Here is a 19,023-nt window from a genome sequence, read left to right on the forward strand (position 1 = left end):
TTTGTCTCATCAGCTTTGTGGTTTGTGTCGACGCTGAGTCGGATGTTGATCTCTGTGAATGCGCATCTCTTGATAAAGGCAAGACTTGAATTTTGCCCGCAAATATAATTCTCTCAGAACGCACCCGATGCTGAAAGGATGCCACGTTGGCATCCAACTGTCAAGGAGGTTCCTCAATGAGCACCTGTCAAACAGTTTGATGGGAGAAAACGATCATGTGTTCTGCTTGCAAGTGGGCTGCGACACCACTGGAGCTGAACGCTTGGGGCTTCTTTCCTGTGCGAGCAAGGTTTATCTCGCATAAAAAAATAACCGGTCATGGATGACACAAACCTACTGAACAAGACATGAAGTGTAAGAACTTATTTTGTGCATTTTTTTTCGCACAAAAGTCAACTTGCTAAAAAGTGTAATAGTATTGAGGTACCATGTTTGCCCTGCATTTTATTCAAAATAAGCAAAAAATATAGATATGTATTATTATTAGGCCTACTCATGCTGTATTATAGAGAAGTATAAGATCCGCAACTCAGCCATGTCTGTCATCTAGTGGTGAATGTTGATATTACACCTCAAAACTACAGTCACTGCTTATTTGCAGTTTGGCACCCGCAAATTTGAATATTTGCTGATTTTTGTTTCTTTTTTCTTCAATATTTAGAGGTTTCCATTTACCATTTACAGCGTACCTCCCATACACACACAGACTTTGCTATTGTGCTTTCTTTAAGTTTCTTATGTTGGGGCCTCTTAAATCTATAAGAAGAAGTGCCTGAGAAATATTTAGCTGTGATATATTCTACTTGCTACATAAAATAGAATGAAGTGCGTTGAATATTTAATGATGGCAGAGAGCGAGCAATGTGTCTTCCACACTAACGGTGAGTGAGATGTACGGATGCATGTGTGAATCCAGCAGCAGGCACGGGGTGAGCCTTAACCATGATGGTCGATCTCATCTTGCGTCATTTTTAGAGCGAAAATCACTCTAGCACGAAGACCCCTGGAGTTCGTGAGAAAGTGCTCTTTAAATATTTGAAGGGACAATTTCAAGATCCAACAGCAATGCACAAGTTCGACACGACTTGTGTACATGTTTAGATTCAATGCGATGGCACAGCAATCCACCCTGAACAACCAAACTGGTGGCCAGTCAGGTGCAGGGCACAATTTAATAGGAAATCATACTAAAGTCTTAGTTTAGCTTTGGTAACAAGATCCGAACTGCACTTTTCCATAGCATAGCACTGCTAAGGAAATGTAGGTAGAAAACTATAAGTAACATAATAACATTCAAAATAGGTTTCTGTGAAATTGCACTATTTCTTTAGTTGTGTCTAATGTTTTGACCTGTGAGAACAGACAATTTGTGACTGCTAGAAATAAGTGTAGCTGTCTATTTCACATCAAATCTAAAAAGACGCTTCTTTTAGGTTTGTTTTCTCAATCAAAACTAGAACACGCCTGACCTCTACTGGCCAAAACTGGAGGTGCGTGATTATTAAGCTACAGCAGACAAGCGCCATTATTTTTGTATTCATACAGTACATTCACTTTGAGTTCATCATCAGTTACCACAAACACGAGTGCAAATTGTGCAGTGGTGTAAACATCTAAAACTGTATTACATGAATGATTTTTCTTCTTCCTCTCATGTTAGACTGTCCACCCTTTAAGCAGGACGTGCCTGCAGCTCAGTCCACTTTTACACTCGTCTATTCATAAAACCTGATTTAAATATTATACACTGTATTTTTGTGAGTCTAAAAAAACGTGATAAATGCCGCCATGACGCTGAGACATGATCAGACACATGCAGTGGAAAAAGACTTGAGGGATGGAATGCTGCTCTGCAATGTTTTCCAGGCTCACACTGTCACACCTGTAACACACACACACTGACCGCCTTGGAAATTCCAGACATTGGCATCGTGTATTTGATTTCATAGTTGCTGATGCTGCTGTTTAGTGGGAACTGACATCAAGAAAGTGATACGTTTGTGTTTCACAACCAGCCACTAAACAGGTTTAACAAAGCAGACCAGGAAGCCAGGAAGTATGGCCTTTGCCAACAAGATCAAGAATTGGAGATGGGATAACACACACAGAGTCGGAAGTATATGGTGTCTAAATTGCCCTTCACTTGTGGAATGATCAAAGTACATTAATGATCAAAGTACATGAACGAAGTAGTTGAGTTTAGTTGCACTTCGTTTCACCCATTTACTGGGAACGATTGATTGTTTAGTTATAGAAAGGTTCTACTCTGAAGAACAATGTTGAGCCAGATTCCGGCCGTGTTTGTCCTCTTGAAACGAGCTGACCGGGCTCATGTAGCGTTTCATTGACGGCTGACATGGCTTCCAGGGAAGGAAGGTCTTTTGTGTGTGCGTGAGTCAGGCCGCGTCGGTCACACCCATCCCCGGCTCTCCCACCTCCCAAACCGCCCGCCATGTTCTGGAGGAGGGGAAACCTTTAGCTTACCATTAGCATTAGCAACACTTTGGCTAGGCGGAGGCGCAACAAGCTCGCCGCAATAAGTACACTATCTTGATTTTTTCCCATTTTTATTTTTTTTAACGTCTGGAATTTGAGGAACGCGTTTTAGGGTCTACAGCCCTGGACTCTTATTTAAATCAGACCCAGTTCGAAATAAACGGTAAGATACCGCCTGCTTTGAATACGTAGAGGAATTATTTCGACGTTTGGTGGAGTCCCTTAATCCAGTTTTCAGTGGCGATGTCTCCACCGAGCACCCGTTAGTAGGGGATTGGCTACATCTTTTAGCATGCTAGTCGACTGATTTAGTACCGTTTATGGATTACGTTAATTGTGCAACGCAGGGTCGGATATAATTCCAATAAACACAAAGCAAGCGGTGCGATTTGACGCCGAGTTGGCGACATTTGACGTGATTGAACCGACCAAAGAGAGCACCGACGAGCTCTGCGGGTGGCTAGCTTTGCTCCCCAACTTTTTTTTCCGTCGAAGTGTCCCAACACTCGGCGTGAATAAAATGCCACCTGGCTCCAGCGGCCTGTTTACTGAGGTGTGAAAAACAATAAACGGTGAACCAACATTGATCGTCATCAAGGCACGTTGCGAATAAAGTTACGCAAGTTAACTCACAAGTTTGCGCGCAACTTGCTAACATTACCGCTAATCGCTAGTTAGCATCCAGGCTATTTCGACTGAGATTTCACAAACTCCGCGCTAACTTCCATAAAATATTTGTGTTGATTTCTTGTCGGAATACAGGACGTAGGTGGGTGTGAGAGTGAGTGAGCTAGTTTGCGTCTATAGGGAACTAAAGCTACGTCAGTGGCTCGTGAGAAATCAACGCGTCAGTTCAAGGAAACGCTGTGATTTGTTCTATTTATTTTGCGGCATCGCCGTTTATTCATGGTTTCCCCTACATTCCTACGCCTTGCCAACACTGAATAATGTCACGTTTTCAATGCTCTTTGATGCGGTTTTGCGTCATTTAGCATTTTTGTGCCAGGGCGCTGTCTCTGTGCAGCATTGATTGTGTTTCTAACTGAAACAGTACACAGGACTGCTTTTGGCTGTACAGTACAAGTGAATGTGAAATATTGTGTTATTTGTGGCTGTGGACCGAGCCAGTGTGTTGTCATAATGGGTGGCGCAATGAGCATCATTGTTGTTGTCATCTCTTGCATGACCTGGCTTTTTAATTACAGGCTACGGAGACGCAAGGACGGACCTATCAGGACGTGGCTCGCCCCTATATTTAAAAACTGCTTCGATCCTTATTAACCATACCTTACTGCAGACTGTATAACACACAAACATTTGTGTTGGAACTTAATTATTGGTCAACAATTATTATTGTCATGTGATCATTGTCGCTGGAAATTGTTGGTCGAGTCTATGTGTGGCATGTGTGTGTATGATGAGTTGTGTTCAACAAAGAGAAACACTGTCAGCCTCATGAGGAGTGCCCAGGCGAGCATTCAATCTCCCTATCAGCTTTCCGTCACTCTGCTTTGCTGCTGTCAAGGTAGACCTGTTTTAGGTTTCCTGTACCGTTGTGGGAAATACTTTGAACTGTTATTGGGGCAAAGTTGTCTTTGTAGTGATTTTTCAAACAAACCTATGGTGCATTTCCAAGGTTTTGTGCCACACCGATCATCGTTTGATTCTGGCAAAAAAAATATCAACAACAATATAGGCTTTGTTGTTTGAAGCAGTTGTAGATGAAAAAGGAGAGATGCAAAGTCTCCTTTCACAAGTAGATCAGAGACGTCATGATCACAGATGCTACACTGTACACAGGTTGGTCTTTACTTAAATGCAGGGTATGGAGTATGTACGTTTTTTATGATTAGCAATGAATTTTTGTCGTGTTTTTAATTTGACAGTAAACTCCCTACTGGGTTGTCATTAAACAACGTAAGAGCATGCTCAGGGATGGCAGACTCGCACAGACATCACACATGTGCTACACAAACATGGTGCATTCAGGGCACCTTCACAGCGTCGCGAACTTGCAAACGCACCGCCCCGTTCTGCACAAGAGTAAAATTTATTTGGTTATACTGTTTTAAACATCAAGAGAAGCCCGTATCAAAATCATGATTAATTGCCTGGAATAGCAATACAACTCTCTGTGGCAGATGGACACTACAATGCAGATTTTGTCCCTTGAAATCCGGAGTCCGTTAGTTTCATGTCTTTGTTTTACTTTGAACTAGTACTCAGCCTGGGAAAAAAAGTGGTACTTTTGCATCCATAATTCAGAGCATTGCAATAAGTCATCAGCAAAACCAAGTACTTTTAACACATTGGTGCTTATGTTCTTCAGTTTACATCTTTTTTTTATTTTAGCTGCTGCAGTCTGCCTGGGAGAGGCCACAGATGCTAAATATGGTACGAACTCTAATTAAATAAAACAGCAGTAATAACCATCTGCAAATTGGTCACCGCTTATCTGTAAGCCATAAAGCGTTCTACCCCGAAGATGGATGTAACATCCCATCCGTATCGCTCATGTCATGTTATTGCCTCATGTCTTTGTACTGAAGCAAAGACAACATAATGTGGAAAGATAACCGTCACTCTGTCTGCTGTAGGCCCTTCAACTTTTGGAATAGCCTTCGAGCTCAGGAAAAAAGCACAATGATATGACTCTTCGTTTGCTGTGCTGTGTGCTAAGTGCAGATCAATTCTGTTTTGTGTCTGGGACAACATACATTCAGGCAAATGCTCACCATGACTTTAGTGTTGTGCTGTTCCCCGAAAAGGAAGACGATTGGCTATGTCAGGACTGTTATTTTGTCTTGAAGATGGGGTGTGGTGGAAATGAGTGTTTGCAGAAAAATAAACATGCTTGTTTGGAAAAATCGGATTTCCGATTTTAATGAATGTTTGAACTCGATTGACACATTTCCACCCTTTCTCCACACAGGCTTGTTTCATAGAAATTTGTGAGATCAGCCCAAGAAGGACGAAAGGGAAGGGGGGGGGGGGGGTCCGGCTGCGTTTGTGGTGGGGGTTTGTTTTCCGGTGTGTCTGCGTGCATGCGCATGTGTGTATTTGGGCCGGGGATAGTAGTGGGGGTCGCGATGGACAAGACAGACTCTCTTCTCTTCCTCCTGTCTGCAGTGAGTGAATAGGTGATTATTGCAGCAGATGTGTAATTAGGCCTCGGTCGTATTCATGGCGATGCAGGGTGATGAGGAAAAGTTAGCGGGGGTGGCGTGGGAGCGGGGGCATTCTCCACAGGAATCACATTTGACTGGCATTAAGTGAGTTGACGGGATGTGCCAAGTTGTTTTCTCATTCCCCAAGCGCTCTCACGCATCCTCGTTTCCCCTCCAGCTGTCCCTCCGTGGCATGGCCAGGCCGGAAGCTGCCCTCACAATCAAACCTTCAAATAGTGACTTTGCAAATGAAACGCGCACCTCTGAACACTCCCTACCTAGCCACTGTTTACGCCGTCATTTGGTTGTGGGGCGTGCTGGCGCATGCCGAGTGCGCGTAGGATATTACTGAATAGGACATGCCCGTAGCCATCCCTTTGGATGTTGAGGACAAAGGGTGCAGATACAGTATAGTACAGGAAACGGATTTTTCTCTTCATCGTGGAGACCAATAGTTGAATAGGTGATACACTTGAATATTATGGTTTAGAAATGTTTTTGTTAACTATTAATTAGGATTAAGACGGAGACCAGTGCGGAATACCTATCTGCGAGAGCCATGAATAACTTTCACCTCAGATCTAAAGGACTTTGTTTTACAGTTAATGATGTTTCAGGACAGCAATCTCTTTGAATACGGTTGGGTTATGAATGATTTCGATTCTCCAATAATCACATCATATGTCATCCTCTTGTTGATTTTTATTTCACAGGTTTCTATGACGATTCATAAGTTGAACGTAACGTTAGATAAGATCATAGTTACTGTTGGCCAAGAGACCTCGACAAATTTGTCGTTACGGATTCTGGATGCTTCACTGTAACATAACATCTGTCGCCTGTAATTAATGAACTATTACGTTGTGCTTCCTAGGTAATGGCACGGTCGCAAGCACTGTCGGCACTTTGTGTGCGGAAATGGTTTTAACAGACATTGTTCTGGAGGACTCAGGAACACTGCACTGGCCTGAAGAAGCCTCATAGACTCTTACTTATCCAGCACAAAGTTTTTTTTTCGGACCAGGAGCCCTTAGACTGACACGCAGCTTTTTGCTTAAATACGCAAAACCTGTGGCGTGAGCGCTCCTGTCGGTGCCAGAGTTGAAACTGTTGATCCCCTGCGCGTTCCACCTCAACCGCCACAATGCCAAGCTCCACCATCCGCCGCCAAATGAAGAACATGGTGAACAACTACTCTGACGCAGAAAAGAAAGTCAGAGAGGCGACCTCCAATGACCCTTGGGGCCCCTCATCTTCACTCATGTCGGAAATCGCCGACTTAACTTACAACGTGGTGGCCTTCAGTGAGATCATGAGCATGATCTGGAGACGACTCAATGACCACGGCAAGAACTGGCGCCATGTCTACAAAGCGCTCACCCTCCTCGACTACCTGATCAAGACCGGCTCGGAGCGAGTGGCGCTGCAGTGCAAGGAGAACATCTTTGCCATCCAGACTCTGAAAGACTTCCAGTATGTTGACAGAGATGGTAAGGACCAGGGCATCAACGTGAGGGAGAAGAGCAAGCAGCTCGTGGTCCTTCTTAAAGACGAAGATCGTCTCAAAGGAGAGCGGTAAGATATTAGTCATCCAATTGAAACCCGCGCAACGCCGCTCGGTTCGACTCAGCAGCCGCGTTATAGAGCACTTCAAAACAACTACCGCTGTTTTCAAGTCTCAAGACTCTATCCCCTCTGAGCCTTTTGGTAAAGAGAAGACCCTTGGGGATTTTTCAAGAAGATTGCTGTGTTTTGTCCGCATAGGTCTCAGGCTTTGAAGACCAAAGAGCGTATGGCCCAGGTGTCCACAGGGAGCAGTCAGATGGGCTTTGGTCGAGGCTCATCCCAGCCCAACCTCTCGACTTCCTACAGTGAAGAGTACGGCAGGTCGGAGGGCTCGCCTGCCTCCTACCATGGATGTGAGTATCATTTTGTTTTTCAAGTTGAACTATCTATTACCATCATAACACCCACTTCATTTAAACTGCTGAAAAAGTAAAGATTACTATTTGGAGTTACATTGTGTTGTTTAAGTGTTCCCTTTATTTTTTGGAGCAGTGCATGTCCTCCCAGCCCAAACACATTTGCATGCACCCTGGCTTTTCACTATGGGAGTTGAAGCCCCTTCCCAAGCAATATGCTCCTCTTCATTCAAATGAGTTTGCGTGGATGGGCTAATAAATATAGTGAGCGTGTAAAAAGATATGGAGATACAAAGATGAAAATTAAGATGCAGCATAAACCAGTTTCTCTGTCAGTGAAGATAGCGTGGCGAAATGGTAATTACAGGACTGGTAGTTTTTGATTTTGGTGGGTACAATGTGCCAGTGACCAAAGCAATCCTACAATGGAGTCTTTGAAACCACGGCAGAGATAAAAAGAATCAAAAATCACAGTCAGGAAATGGAGTAACGCACCACGGGGGCAGGCGGAAACATGGGAGAATTTGAAATGAAAGCGTGAGCCTTGACTTGTTTTCTTTTCACCTTTTGACACTTGGCCGTTTGTACACAGTACCAATTGTGAGTCTCGTGTGCGTTTGCAAGCGTGCGGTTTTGAGGCTGTGTGGATCATACGTGTTGCACGGAGTGCGCTCTCGACCTTAGTATGTGGCCCACATACCTCCATGTAAATACGCTTCAGTATGCGGCCGTGAGGCGGCAGAGCAGGTCCGAGAGCTGAGTCATCATTTGAGAAAACGGAACTTAAGTCTGGCCAATAGGAATAAGACTGAGTCGACCCTGTGGGCGGAGCTAGGAGAGATTTCGCTTGAAGCTCCGAGCTATTGTGTAGTGGCTGAGTGTGACTGAAAACAATGCAAATATGGAGTTGACCTGTCATATGCCCTTGTTCTCACAGTGCCCAAAGTAGGCCGGCAACTTAATTGCATTATACATATTTCCTAATTGTATGTATTTTCATTTTCAGCGAGTACTCTTACTTGTACTGAGTCTGGGGGGGGGGGGGGGGGGGAGTGATTTTGGGTCATCCCTGATGTTTAATTTGGCAGTTTTGTGCCGGCTTTTGTCCATCAGCCACATCTCCCAATGCGGGATCAGAGTTGGAGCAAGCCAGACCTCAGACGAGCGGTGAGGAGGAACTACAGCTGCAACTGGCTCTGGCCATGAGCAGAGAAGCAGCAGAGCAGGTAGGAGGCATGTGCGCTCCATGGCAGACAATGAATCACCATCAGTGCACATCTGGGTCGTTACTGCATTGTATCAAATCAGTCTCATGTTTGAGGAACGTCTTTGAGGGCTCGTCTAGTTTCTGTCAGTATTGTGTGTAGTTTTGGAATCACATAAAGTGTACACAATCTACTCCTGTATATGTAATCAATGACAGACCTTAGGTGAAGATGAAGTGTCAATCGCTCGCGTGCCAAATTACAGGAGGAGCGCATACGCAGAGGGGACGATCTAAGACTACAGATGGCCTTGGAGGAGAGCAAGAAGGGAGGTCCGGACTCTGGCAAACTGGCACACAAGAAAAAAGAGGTAAGTTATCATCAAAGCATGAAACATCAAGTGACTTGGCACAAATATGCTAAATTAGTCTCCTCACGCTCATTTTGCCCGACACGATCTCTTCCCCCACCCTGAAGCAGTGATGAATCTAACAGAAGATGGCCTAGTCAGCCCACCAATTATGTGACTCAATAAATGGCATGACTGTTCATTTTCATTAACATGAGATGACTGCGAATACAGCTAAGCAGTTTCATATTACATGCACAGTTGCTACCACTATAGTTTTTTTTCTCTCTAGCAATTTTCAAATGAACCTTCCTCTTTTTTTAAATGATTTTTTAGCCGCAGTCATCCCTGATGGATTTAATGGATGTTCCAGAGCCAGGTGCCAGTGCTGACCCCTGGGGTGCAGGAGCTCTGTCCAAAGGAGACCCCTGGAAATCTTATGGTACACATTCCGCATTTGCGTGTTTTTACTTTGAGGGCGATGTATTCGGGACTGTGTTTGTGTGTAAGTGCCTCACGCCTACCTGAAACTCTGAGAACTGTTGGTTGACTACTAGGAATGTTGCTCTGCAGGCCCAGTGACAATAAAGCAAAATAGACGAGAGTTTCCACTGCAGAAATTCACCCCTGACAGACCACATTAAGGACCGGGTTTGCGGGGAGAAATAAGTGACAATTGCGAGGGGTAGTAGAGAAAAAAAAACAGCACCAATGGTTGAATGGGGGATATCTTATTTACCCAAGACCTCACGCACAGTTGACATCAGTAATTAGCGAATGCCCGTTTTCAGTTTGTTCACTTCCCTCACTGATGTCAAAGGGGAGGCACTTGCAAAATTCCTCGACAAACTCGTGAGGCTACACTGTAATGAAGGCACTTAATTGTGTTAGAAAGGTCGTGACAGGAGGAGAGACAGTTTGGCTTAACAGCTGAAAGGGGGATCGTTTGGACCTTTGATTCCTGCCACCAAAACACTCATTCTTGTAGCTCATATTTAACCAATCCATATTTTGCCACTCAGTCGACCTATTTCTCACCCCCAAGGTTCTGCTTCTAAGTCGGCGGCCTCAGCGGACCCGTGGGGGGCTCCTACCTCACTTCCAGCCATGAAGAGCAGTGATCCATGGGCATCAAACTCCACTCCCCCATCTGATCCCTGGGGGTCGGCCGCTACTCGCCCCAAGGCTTCCAACGCAGGTAACCCATAGCGGAAGGCTGCTGATGCTTTCAATGACAAAGTAATGAGCTAGAACAAATGATGGAACGGCATCCTGGAGACGCAAATGGTGTTTGGTTGTGCCATTTGCCTGTTTTGCGTCTGTCTCCTTTGAATCGACTTAGATATTCATTCACATTTGTTTTGTCTGTCACCATCTGTGCACGTGTTCGTCTTTGCTTTGTATTATATGTGTGTGTTGTCTCCATCCAGGTAGCTTTGACCTGTTCAGTGAATCCAATGGTACGTCCAAAGAGGACCTCTCAGAGTTTGACAGCCTGCGTTCCTCCTCCTCTGTCCCTGCTGGTACTCACCCTGTCCTTGTCTCCCTATTGACACAGTCTGTGTTGTTCCTCCTACGTGCCGTCCGCTGTTCTAATATTTCTGCAGGTCACACACACACACATGTGTCCTGTCTGTGTATGTTTATACTACCAGACTCGAGCAGTGAGCCTAGAGCAGCCATGTTTCTTTTCCACGAGAAAACCCAACGAAAGACATGCTGCCATAACAATCAGATTTTCAAAGAGAAGGCCATTTGCTCTGGTCTGGTCTTGTATCACTGGGGTGTTAATCTTGTTGTGGTGTCAGCTAATTGCACTTTTTTTTAACATCACAAGGCTCAATATCAGAGGTTTTGCATCACAGTTTTTAGGATTAACATGCAAAAAAATTGCTCCTCAAAATTTCAAAGTTGCTCCTCAAATGAAGTCAATGATTCGCAAAACTCTTGGGCAAAGAAAAACAATGATTTCGAGCCTTTTCTCATTACTGTAATGAAGAACTCTGTTTCCATAAATTCCGAATGCGAGGTCAGCTTGGCACGGGTCTTCGTGGCTTTCCCCCTTTCGGTTAGATTCTGCCGGCAGGGTGGTCCTAGATCGAGACTTGTGCTTCAGCTCAATGCAAACATGCCGGATACCGTGCTAGATTTGCTAAAATCCGAAGGATTGTCATGTTAATTGCTATTCTGAGATGAATTTGTCCAAATGACACGTGTAGAAGATGGCTTGCTGGGTTTGGTGGGTCTCCATCGCTCTTTGTATCCATTGCTACCACAAAGGCTGTCTGTTTCTGATGTCCTCCCATAGTAGTTTCTTCTGATTGACCAATGTGTCAATATAGATTTTTTTTTTACAGTGAAAACTCACGTGCAGATGGAATGCACTGTATCATTTGGATTTCAACTTTTAATGTTGAGATGTCCTTCTCAGCAGAATACATTTACTTGAGTATCGTTTGTTGTGTATTGAGTCTGATATATGTCAAATGTATATATGTCATGTACTGTATTCTGATTTCATTTTTGTTCCATTTCCCGCCCCCGCTTGATTGTAATTGCGGTTTCTGCATGTATACAACAACTTGTGTTTTGTAGGTGATGGTGGTATAGCATCCTCTGTTCCATCCCAAGCCAGTCTTGCTAGCAGCAGCAGTTTGGACATTTTCGACCCCCTTCCCACATCCATCTCTACTTCTTCAAATCCAACCCGGAAGACTCCAGAGTCTTTCCTGGGGCCCAACGCTGCCTTGGTCAACCTGGATTCTCTTGTGACCAAACCAGCCCAACCTGCACCAGCGTTTAACCCATTCTTGGCTTCCACGGGTAGGTGCATGTCAGCTGTTAAAATGTTTTGTTGGTTTTTTTTGCCAACACACAAAAAGAGAAACATACATGTTTACCATGTCTTAAATTGTTGATGATTCCAAATGACCGATAAAAGATTGGAACTCCTTTTGGAGCGTCTTTTTGTGCTTCTGACATTGTCCGTGTTTACTCAGGTGGCGCCGCGGCAGCCTCCGCCACCCTTGCCAACCCCTTCCAAGTGAGCCAACCGGCCCCTCCAACCCTCAACCAGATGCGAGTCAGCCCCATGCCTTCGGGGTTCGCCAGCGGCATGGCTGATTCCATGGCCGTATCCTCCTTGCCCACTCAACCCATCTCCATGGTCCCATTAGCGGGCATGGCCCCCGTGGGACGCCCGATGGGCGCTATGCCCCAGCCACTGATGAGCACGCCCCCCCAGGCTGGGTCGCAACCCACCGGAGCCACCAACCCATTCCTTTTGTGAAGGGATGACTGCCAGGACAACGTGCACGCAGAACACCCCCCCCCCCCCCCATCTCTACAAAGCTTCATGGAGAAGTTGTCTCGTCCCATGTCTCCCTTTTCTAACCAATCCCCCAGCAAGTTCGTAGACACTGTGGCATCCTTTTAACATTACCACACGCTTCCTCCTCTCCTTGTGCTACAAACTGCCTCGTCCCGTGTGTTCCATTTCGATGCGACACTGATGTAGATCACTGTCCACTTGGCATCAGAGCTAGAGTAGCAGGGGTGTTTACATTCCCCCCCGGGCCCCCACAGAGGCAGGTGAAGACAGTCCACTTGTCCCTCACCCTCCTCCCTTCCTCCGTAGGATTGCTCCTTTCTTCTGTGGGGTGACAGAAGCCTGACTCTACTAACGCCAGGATCTTATCTCGTCACTAGAGCTAATCTTTTATAAGCCCCGTCAGCTGAATCGTGTGCGCGTGTAGGCGCATGCGTGTATGCGTGGGAGAGTGGGTGCACATATTAGTGCTATTACACTGTGTATTTCCCAGTAAGTCTTTCCTTCACTTACTGGCGTTTGAATGATAGAGACCGTCAGATATGTTTATACTCTGTGTGTGTTCCGAAGCAGGGATTTTGCACATTTCGTTGGCTTTTTTTTTTTACTAATAATTTACGCGACTGTTGGGCTCACCGCGACACCTTAGCGTAGGCAAGGAGGCCAGCTGTAAAACGGGGCATGACAGCTCAAACTTGGACTTTTTCTGTACCACTCCCATCACAGTGCTGGGCACGCCATTGGACTCCTTCTTGACTCGCCACAAAACATGCTGACCAACACGGGTCGCGGTATTAAACTGCGTGAATGCTTCTCAAAGGAGACAAACCCCCGCAAGCCGAGTGATTAAGTGGCATGGCATGCTCGCAGATGACTTGTCAATGCCCCGATCCTATAACTCCCATGTGATATACGACATTAAGGCCACACCCAAATGTGCGTTGAGACATAAATATATTCAATGTCACAGTGTCAGTATTCAAGCACGTAAGTAGGTGTTGTTGGGGGGAAAAAAGTTTTGTTTTTGTACTAGGGTCAAAGGGAAGAGGGAGCGCGTGCGCAGTTTGAACGAGAGATACCAGCTTCCACGTGTACTTGAATGCACAATGTCGGCAGTTTGTAAGAATTGTGGCGGTTACCTGTTGGTCTGCAGCATCTTGTGTTGGCACGCTTCAATCAGCAACTTAAGAGGGTGGATTCATTGCCACACAATTTTACCTGGTGAACACGCAGTCGAAGAGCAAACTGTGTTCCATGGAGGAGTTACGATGTCTTTTTTCATGGTTACATTTGACTATTTACTCATTCAGATCCTTTTTCTGTCGTCGAGGTGTTTACTAGCTGCATATTTTAGTCTGCATCAGGTCATTTTAGTGTTTCACCCTATGGGTCAGCCATTCACTTCTCTTAGAAGCAACAACTGTTACCAAAGTCACAGCGACTGATCTCCAAGTCTGAATGCCCCAACGCCCCCCCCCCCAGACCAAAACCCAGCATCAGGTCACACTTCATTTTTTTTTGTTCGCCGACGTACACATTGTTGCTTTCCACGACATTTTTTAAGTTTGTGCAAAAATGAATACTGGAGGATTACTTTGTAGAGAAACAGAGCGTAATATGAGATGATGGAGACAACTCACTGCCAATATTTTTAGTTCCCCTTTGGTGGGCTGCCACCCCCTCCCATCTGCTGTGCTATGCTAGTTTGAACAGGACACTTCAGTCTTGCTCTAAAGGCATGCATTTCTCCGGCAAATGGAGGGGCGGCTTCAACTGCACGCGATGGATAAAGCGGTGGAAAGATGGTGTTTTTTTTTTTCTTGGCTCATGGATGGGCGATAGGTGGATTGAGTGCATACAGCCCAATGAAACCGTTAAATCACAAAACAAATAATATATGCAAACAGTGCGGTCAGTTCATGTTAAAAAGAGATGTTTTGCAAAGATGGCTTTGCTAATACGAGCTTATTGAACGGCGCCTCGCAGACAAACTGTTTAGTCACCCTCCTTGATTTCACTAACGTTGAAGCGATGATGGAAAACAAAAATGTTGGATGACACTGCAAATGACCACTTTTTTTTCTGACCGTTTCACAGTGGCGGTGTGGTTCCGTAATGGCCCGTGTGTAACAAGCTGATGATGCATCACTTTGTATTCGCTATGCTTTTATTGAGAGAATACCTGACCTTACAGACTGTCTTTATATGCATTAATAGCCACCTTTTTATTCATCTGCACGTCTGTCTAGTTACTCTTCTCATAGTGCTGGGAGCAGGCTGCTTTTTATTCGATACGTGCTCAATCTGACGGCATTATATCTGTATAATATAATTTATCATTTGTACTATTGTAACATACCGTTCTTTTTTTTGACCTTTATTATTCTGTGTAATGGGTTTTTGTAGGACACGTCACCGTGGAATCTTAACGGCATCTAAATAAACGAGCACAGCAGGGCGCCCCCTGTTGGTTGAGGATGAGTGTAGCTGCATTGGTTTAAAGTAAATGTATATCACATCAACTCTGTAACCCTTGTGAGTGTCTTTTTTTTGTTTTTAACAACAAAGATCATTACGTCTCGGTAAAGTCAAACTTTATGTAAAAAATATAAAAATACAAATGATGGAATACGTAACAAAGCCATTTACAAAGACATTTGCATCAAACAAATTTTGAATATAAAACAGGACAGTTACCATAATTTCGATGTGTTGTAGTAATCATAACCAGAGCGTTAGGACGGACACTAGAAATGGTCACGTTTCATCCGTGGACCAGCCAGATGTGGTGGCGTAAGATTGTGTGTTTGAGGAATTTGATGGTCCAGAATCATAGCCCAGTTTCTTCATGTCCTTCATGATGATGTTAAAGCAGACTGTCACAAATCCTTGGGAACAAACCCGCGTCACTGTAATAATAAAATAGGTTACCTAATGTGAACGCGGACAAAAAAAAAACAATCCAATTTCATTGCTTCTGTTCTTATTTACCAGAAAGAATGAACATCCACACATACCTTCTCGCCCTTCACCCTGGGCTACCACTTTAGGGTCTGTGTACTCTGGTCGACGTCCCCAAAGCCAACTAAAAAAGAAAAAAAAAAGACTACAGTAATACTTTCTCTCTACATTACAAAGCTTTCTTTGTAATGCATTGTGGTGTATAATGACAAAAAAATACATTTAAAAAAAACTGCCACTGTCCCGACACCAACCCGACTGTCAACTAACCTGGTGAATTTTTGAAGTCTCCATGTGGGTTCAGGAACAAACATGGGCAGGGTCCGTGTATGTCTGCGGGGGCCAACAAAGAGCTGATATGTTTCACACATTTAAAAGGGCATACAACATACACTTGCGGGACGCTTTACAATATGCTGTTATCTATCATTTGATACGCCACTTGTAATGGATCTCAAAGTTGTTGCAGCTGGTGAGTATATATTCTACAAGCAAATATGATTGAAAGTTGATGAGGATAGCACTGACTTTCCAGGTGTTAACGGGATATGTGTTGCTCCATAACCTCTGACCACATCATTGCCAAACACGTCTGGTCCATACACACTCAGCACAAGTTGAGGCCCTAATTTAAAAAGAGCACATATGATTTCGATAAACATTTCCTCCGATGGAATGAAATTATTAGTTCCTGTTAGTGTGTGCATGTGAGAGAGACTCACATCCCGAAGGGTTTGTGCTCTTAAAAGTGATGTCCAGTGGGAAGTTCCATATCAATTTGTGTGACGATTGACTGCCTTTACATGTTATTTGAGTGATGCCTTCCTCCAAACCCTACAAAGGCAAATAAATTAGAATAAAATCATAAACATTTTAATTGGTAAACAATCACAACTTAAAAAAAACAACTAGTGCATCGCTGAAAAATAAACAACACCAAAAAAAAAAAACCTGGCTCTTGAGTGCAAATGAGAGCTCGAGCCTCTATCCCACCTGACTTTGGGCAAAGGTTGACTGGTCGCAAGATACACGATAATAGAATTAATATAACACATTACGCATATATTCCTCGGGCTGTGCAGTGTGACATAAAACTTTACTATCATCCACTGCATTCAGAAGGGTACTCACAGTAGTGGGCATCCAGTCTTGGCCGTAAACAAAGCAGTATTTGCAGTACAAATCGTCATAACTCGGAAACTGAAATGGAAAATACGCCATGTCAAGTAGATGGACAAATTAAATCTCTTTCTTCAACCTGCACGAATGCATAGCGTTACGAGCTTCAAAACGCTAGAGAGCTGACCTATATTAGCCGCCATGCTAGAAACGCCAGGCAAAACTCACATTCGCTCCCTCAATCTGTCCGTTCACCGAGAGAAGAAACACAGATGGGTTGTTTGCAGCCATCCTGTCTTAAAACAGTACATCCGAATCTGTTTTCAGAAGTCTATATTTTTAGAAGATACAGTACATTTAGCCTGTTCGGAGTGCTAGCTAAAGCCCCTCCGTTGCTAAGGCGACGCTTGTTCCACCCCACCCTATGGTTCTTCGCGAGGCACAAATTTAACACACGCGCAATAGCGGAGTACCATTTCTCTAAATACCCACAAGATGGCAGCAAATATTTAACTGATGACACCGGAAAGCGTTGGCAGTGGTCATGAGGAGCGGAAGACAACATGTTGGTGAGTGAATCAAACAATTAAATGAGTGCATATTTTCAATTTAGGACGTGAATTCAGTTGCACAACAATGTTTCAGCCAAACAGTGTCGTGTGTCTGTCTACCAAGTGTTTTCATTAGTATCCCTGCACAACACTTGTAGCCATTAGCCACAATTTGAACTGAGCATGGGGACACAGTAAGGTGGGGGTTTACAAACGTTTTCGATCTGGGAGCTGGGAATGAGGGGGCATATTGCAAGAACCTTCTCAGAACGCAAATTAAACACATCATGTGTTCACTTAAATTACATTTGCTTTGTGTCAAACTCTAGGCCTGAAGGCTTAACCCAGCCGACTCTTATTTTATTGTAGCTCACTAAAGCAAATGGCTTGCATCAGGCGGAATAATCATACCTCCAAAATCATCACTTTTCAGGAGACCCCTCAAATGGCATTTTTGTTCAAAGAGAGCAAGCCATTTCCAACACTTAGATTGCCCAATAAGTGGTTAAAAATAACACCAGCCATATAGATTTGTGAATAAATATAAATTTACCAAATTGTGACAAGGGAGCTTCCGGCCCAAAGCCAGCAAAATCAAGTGTGCCTGACTTTGTGTTTCGTACTAAATTGGTTTGGTGTTTTATTTTTGCCAGAAAATCTGTATAACTGCATTTTTTATTCACTTATTAGAAACGCTATGTTGTGGGACCCGGGTCCATTGCACTTGTCCAACCCATGTTCTTAATATTATACTCCCAGAAGCCAATAAGATTTTTTTTCATCGTACCACACTGATTCTATGTTTCAAGTCTTACTGCTCCATGTGGCTTTTAGCTTCCTTTGTTTGGATAATTTGGTGTAATTTGAGTTACAGTGTAGAAAATCAAGTGCTCACACAGGCTATAAAATAAGCCATCATTTTCTATTTCTTTCTCATGTTCCCCCTTGTTTTTTTGTCTGTGTGTCAGACATGTCGTTGTATCCTACTGTCACACGGCACTGTGCGTCCCCCTCTCTGTGTGAGCCTCTGACCTTTTACTGGAGACTTGGCTGCGTGCAGAAAACTCACTCAAGCATGGGGAGAAATTACCCCGTGCGGCGACAATAGAGCCAGGATTTGCACCCAAAACACTCGACTGTGAGCAGACATTCTGTCCATGTGCTGAAGACAGTCTTTTATGTAAAAGGACACAATTATCGAAGAGCTTATTTGAGAAAATTTGGAGGAACCGCGTCATATCACACATGAGCATAAAGTTAAAAATAAACAAAGTGCCCCATGAAAGGAGATGACATCATCTCCAGTAGTCTATACTCGTATACAATCCCCCACGATGACCATATATGGAAATTATTCAACCAAACTCACTGTTCTAGTTTGCCATGTCACAATAAACAAGGCGAGAAGTTAAAATGTCAGATTAACAGATGACGAGGAAATTCCACCCCCACCGCCGCCCCACGGCTTCTATTCACTCAGGCACGATGATAGAACGCAGGCCATTGTTTGTGGAAATAGAGTGGTGACGATCAATAAATAAATGTTTGTTGACATGTGGAGACAGTCCTATTATTTTTGTTGTTAAATTCCCAGTGAACGTATTCAAGTTTGGCGAGCTTCGCCAGTGGCAACGTAAAATGGCCGCCAGCGGCTTCTTTTCTAGCTACAGCGATATGTGAACATGGTTAGTCCATTCAAATATAAATCTGTGGGATTGGCACTGTCCTCAAACATGGCCATTCGCCAGCGATTATGAACGAGTGACGAATAGGTACAAAGAATGCTACTCAGTTTCAACAAAATAGCAGCGCTAGCAATACGAAACTAGCATCAGCACCATTAACAAGCAGATGTTAGCCACGGCTGCTATGTTGACAGCATGACTTATTTGTAAGTAGTGTTACTAACACTAAATGTTATCATT

The 19,023-nt window shown here is 44.1% G+C and overlaps 2 protein-coding genes across 8 annotated transcripts in view; one reads left to right on the forward strand and one right to left on the reverse strand.

Annotated features, from left to right (window-relative positions):
* Window positions 1-14,997, forward strand: part of epn2 (epsin 2) — a 35,263-nt gene extending 20,266 nt beyond the window's left edge. The window contains exons 1-10 of one of the 7 annotated variants that reach the window (XM_086132121.1): window positions 2,370-2,659; window positions 6,538-7,238; window positions 7,428-7,582; window positions 8,699-8,811; window positions 9,056-9,160; window positions 9,476-9,581; window positions 10,185-10,337; window positions 10,570-10,662; window positions 11,735-11,962; window positions 12,139-14,997. In XM_086132121.1, the coding sequence (XP_085988247.1) occupies window positions 6,808-7,238; window positions 7,428-7,582; window positions 8,699-8,811; window positions 9,056-9,160; window positions 9,476-9,581; window positions 10,185-10,337; window positions 10,570-10,662; window positions 11,735-11,962; window positions 12,139-12,428 (1,674 nt within the window). In that variant the 5' untranslated portion in view covers window positions 2,370-2,659; window positions 6,538-6,807 and the 3' untranslated portion in view covers window positions 12,429-14,997. Of the gene's footprint in view, window positions 1-2,363; window positions 2,660-2,697; window positions 4,891-5,502; window positions 5,637-6,537; window positions 7,239-7,427; window positions 7,583-8,698; window positions 8,812-9,055; window positions 9,161-9,475; window positions 9,582-10,184; window positions 10,338-10,569; window positions 11,963-12,138 lie in introns of those variants that run through there. The other 6 variants (XM_086132126.1, XM_086132123.1, XM_086132124.1 and 3 more) reach the window with 6 other exon arrangements.
* Window positions 14,998-15,044: 47 nt separating this feature from the next.
* On the reverse strand, window positions 15,045-16,958 carry b9d1 (B9 protein domain 1). The gene is made up of 7 exons (XM_086132129.1): window positions 16,776-16,958; window positions 16,560-16,628; window positions 16,151-16,262; window positions 15,957-16,053; window positions 15,699-15,761; window positions 15,485-15,552; window positions 15,045-15,376 (listed from the first exon to the last, which is right to left on the reverse strand). Exons 1-7 carry the CDS (start codon window positions 16,836-16,838, stop codon window positions 15,225-15,227), a joined length of 624 nt encoding a protein of 207 aa, XP_085988255.1. The 5' UTR covers window positions 16,839-16,958; the 3' UTR covers window positions 15,045-15,224.
* Between the last annotated feature and the right edge of the window lie 2,065 nt (window positions 16,959-19,023).

The sequence above is a fragment of the Hippocampus guttulatus genome, chromosome 16 (assembly GCF_054856545.1).
Source record: "Hippocampus guttulatus isolate MCC_2025c chromosome 16, RoL_Hgut_1.0, whole genome shotgun sequence".
Classification (NCBI taxonomy): domain Eukaryota; kingdom Metazoa; phylum Chordata; class Actinopteri; order Syngnathiformes; family Syngnathidae; genus Hippocampus; species Hippocampus guttulatus.

Bases quoted from the DNA above. Each gene is read 5' to 3' on its own strand.
- b9d1 (XM_086132129.1), bottom strand. From the start codon at position 16,838: ATGGCTGCAAACAACCCATCTGTGTTTCTTCTCTCGGTGAACGGACAG. The intron at 15,553-15,698 runs GTTAGTTGACAG...TTTCTTTTTTAG, and splicing joins AGACTTCAAAAATTCACCAG to TTGGCTTTGGGGACGTCGAC. The intron at 15,377-15,484 runs GTATGTGTGGAT...TTATTATTACAG, and splicing joins CCAGGGTGAAGGGCGAGAAG to TGACGCGGGTTTGTTCCCAA.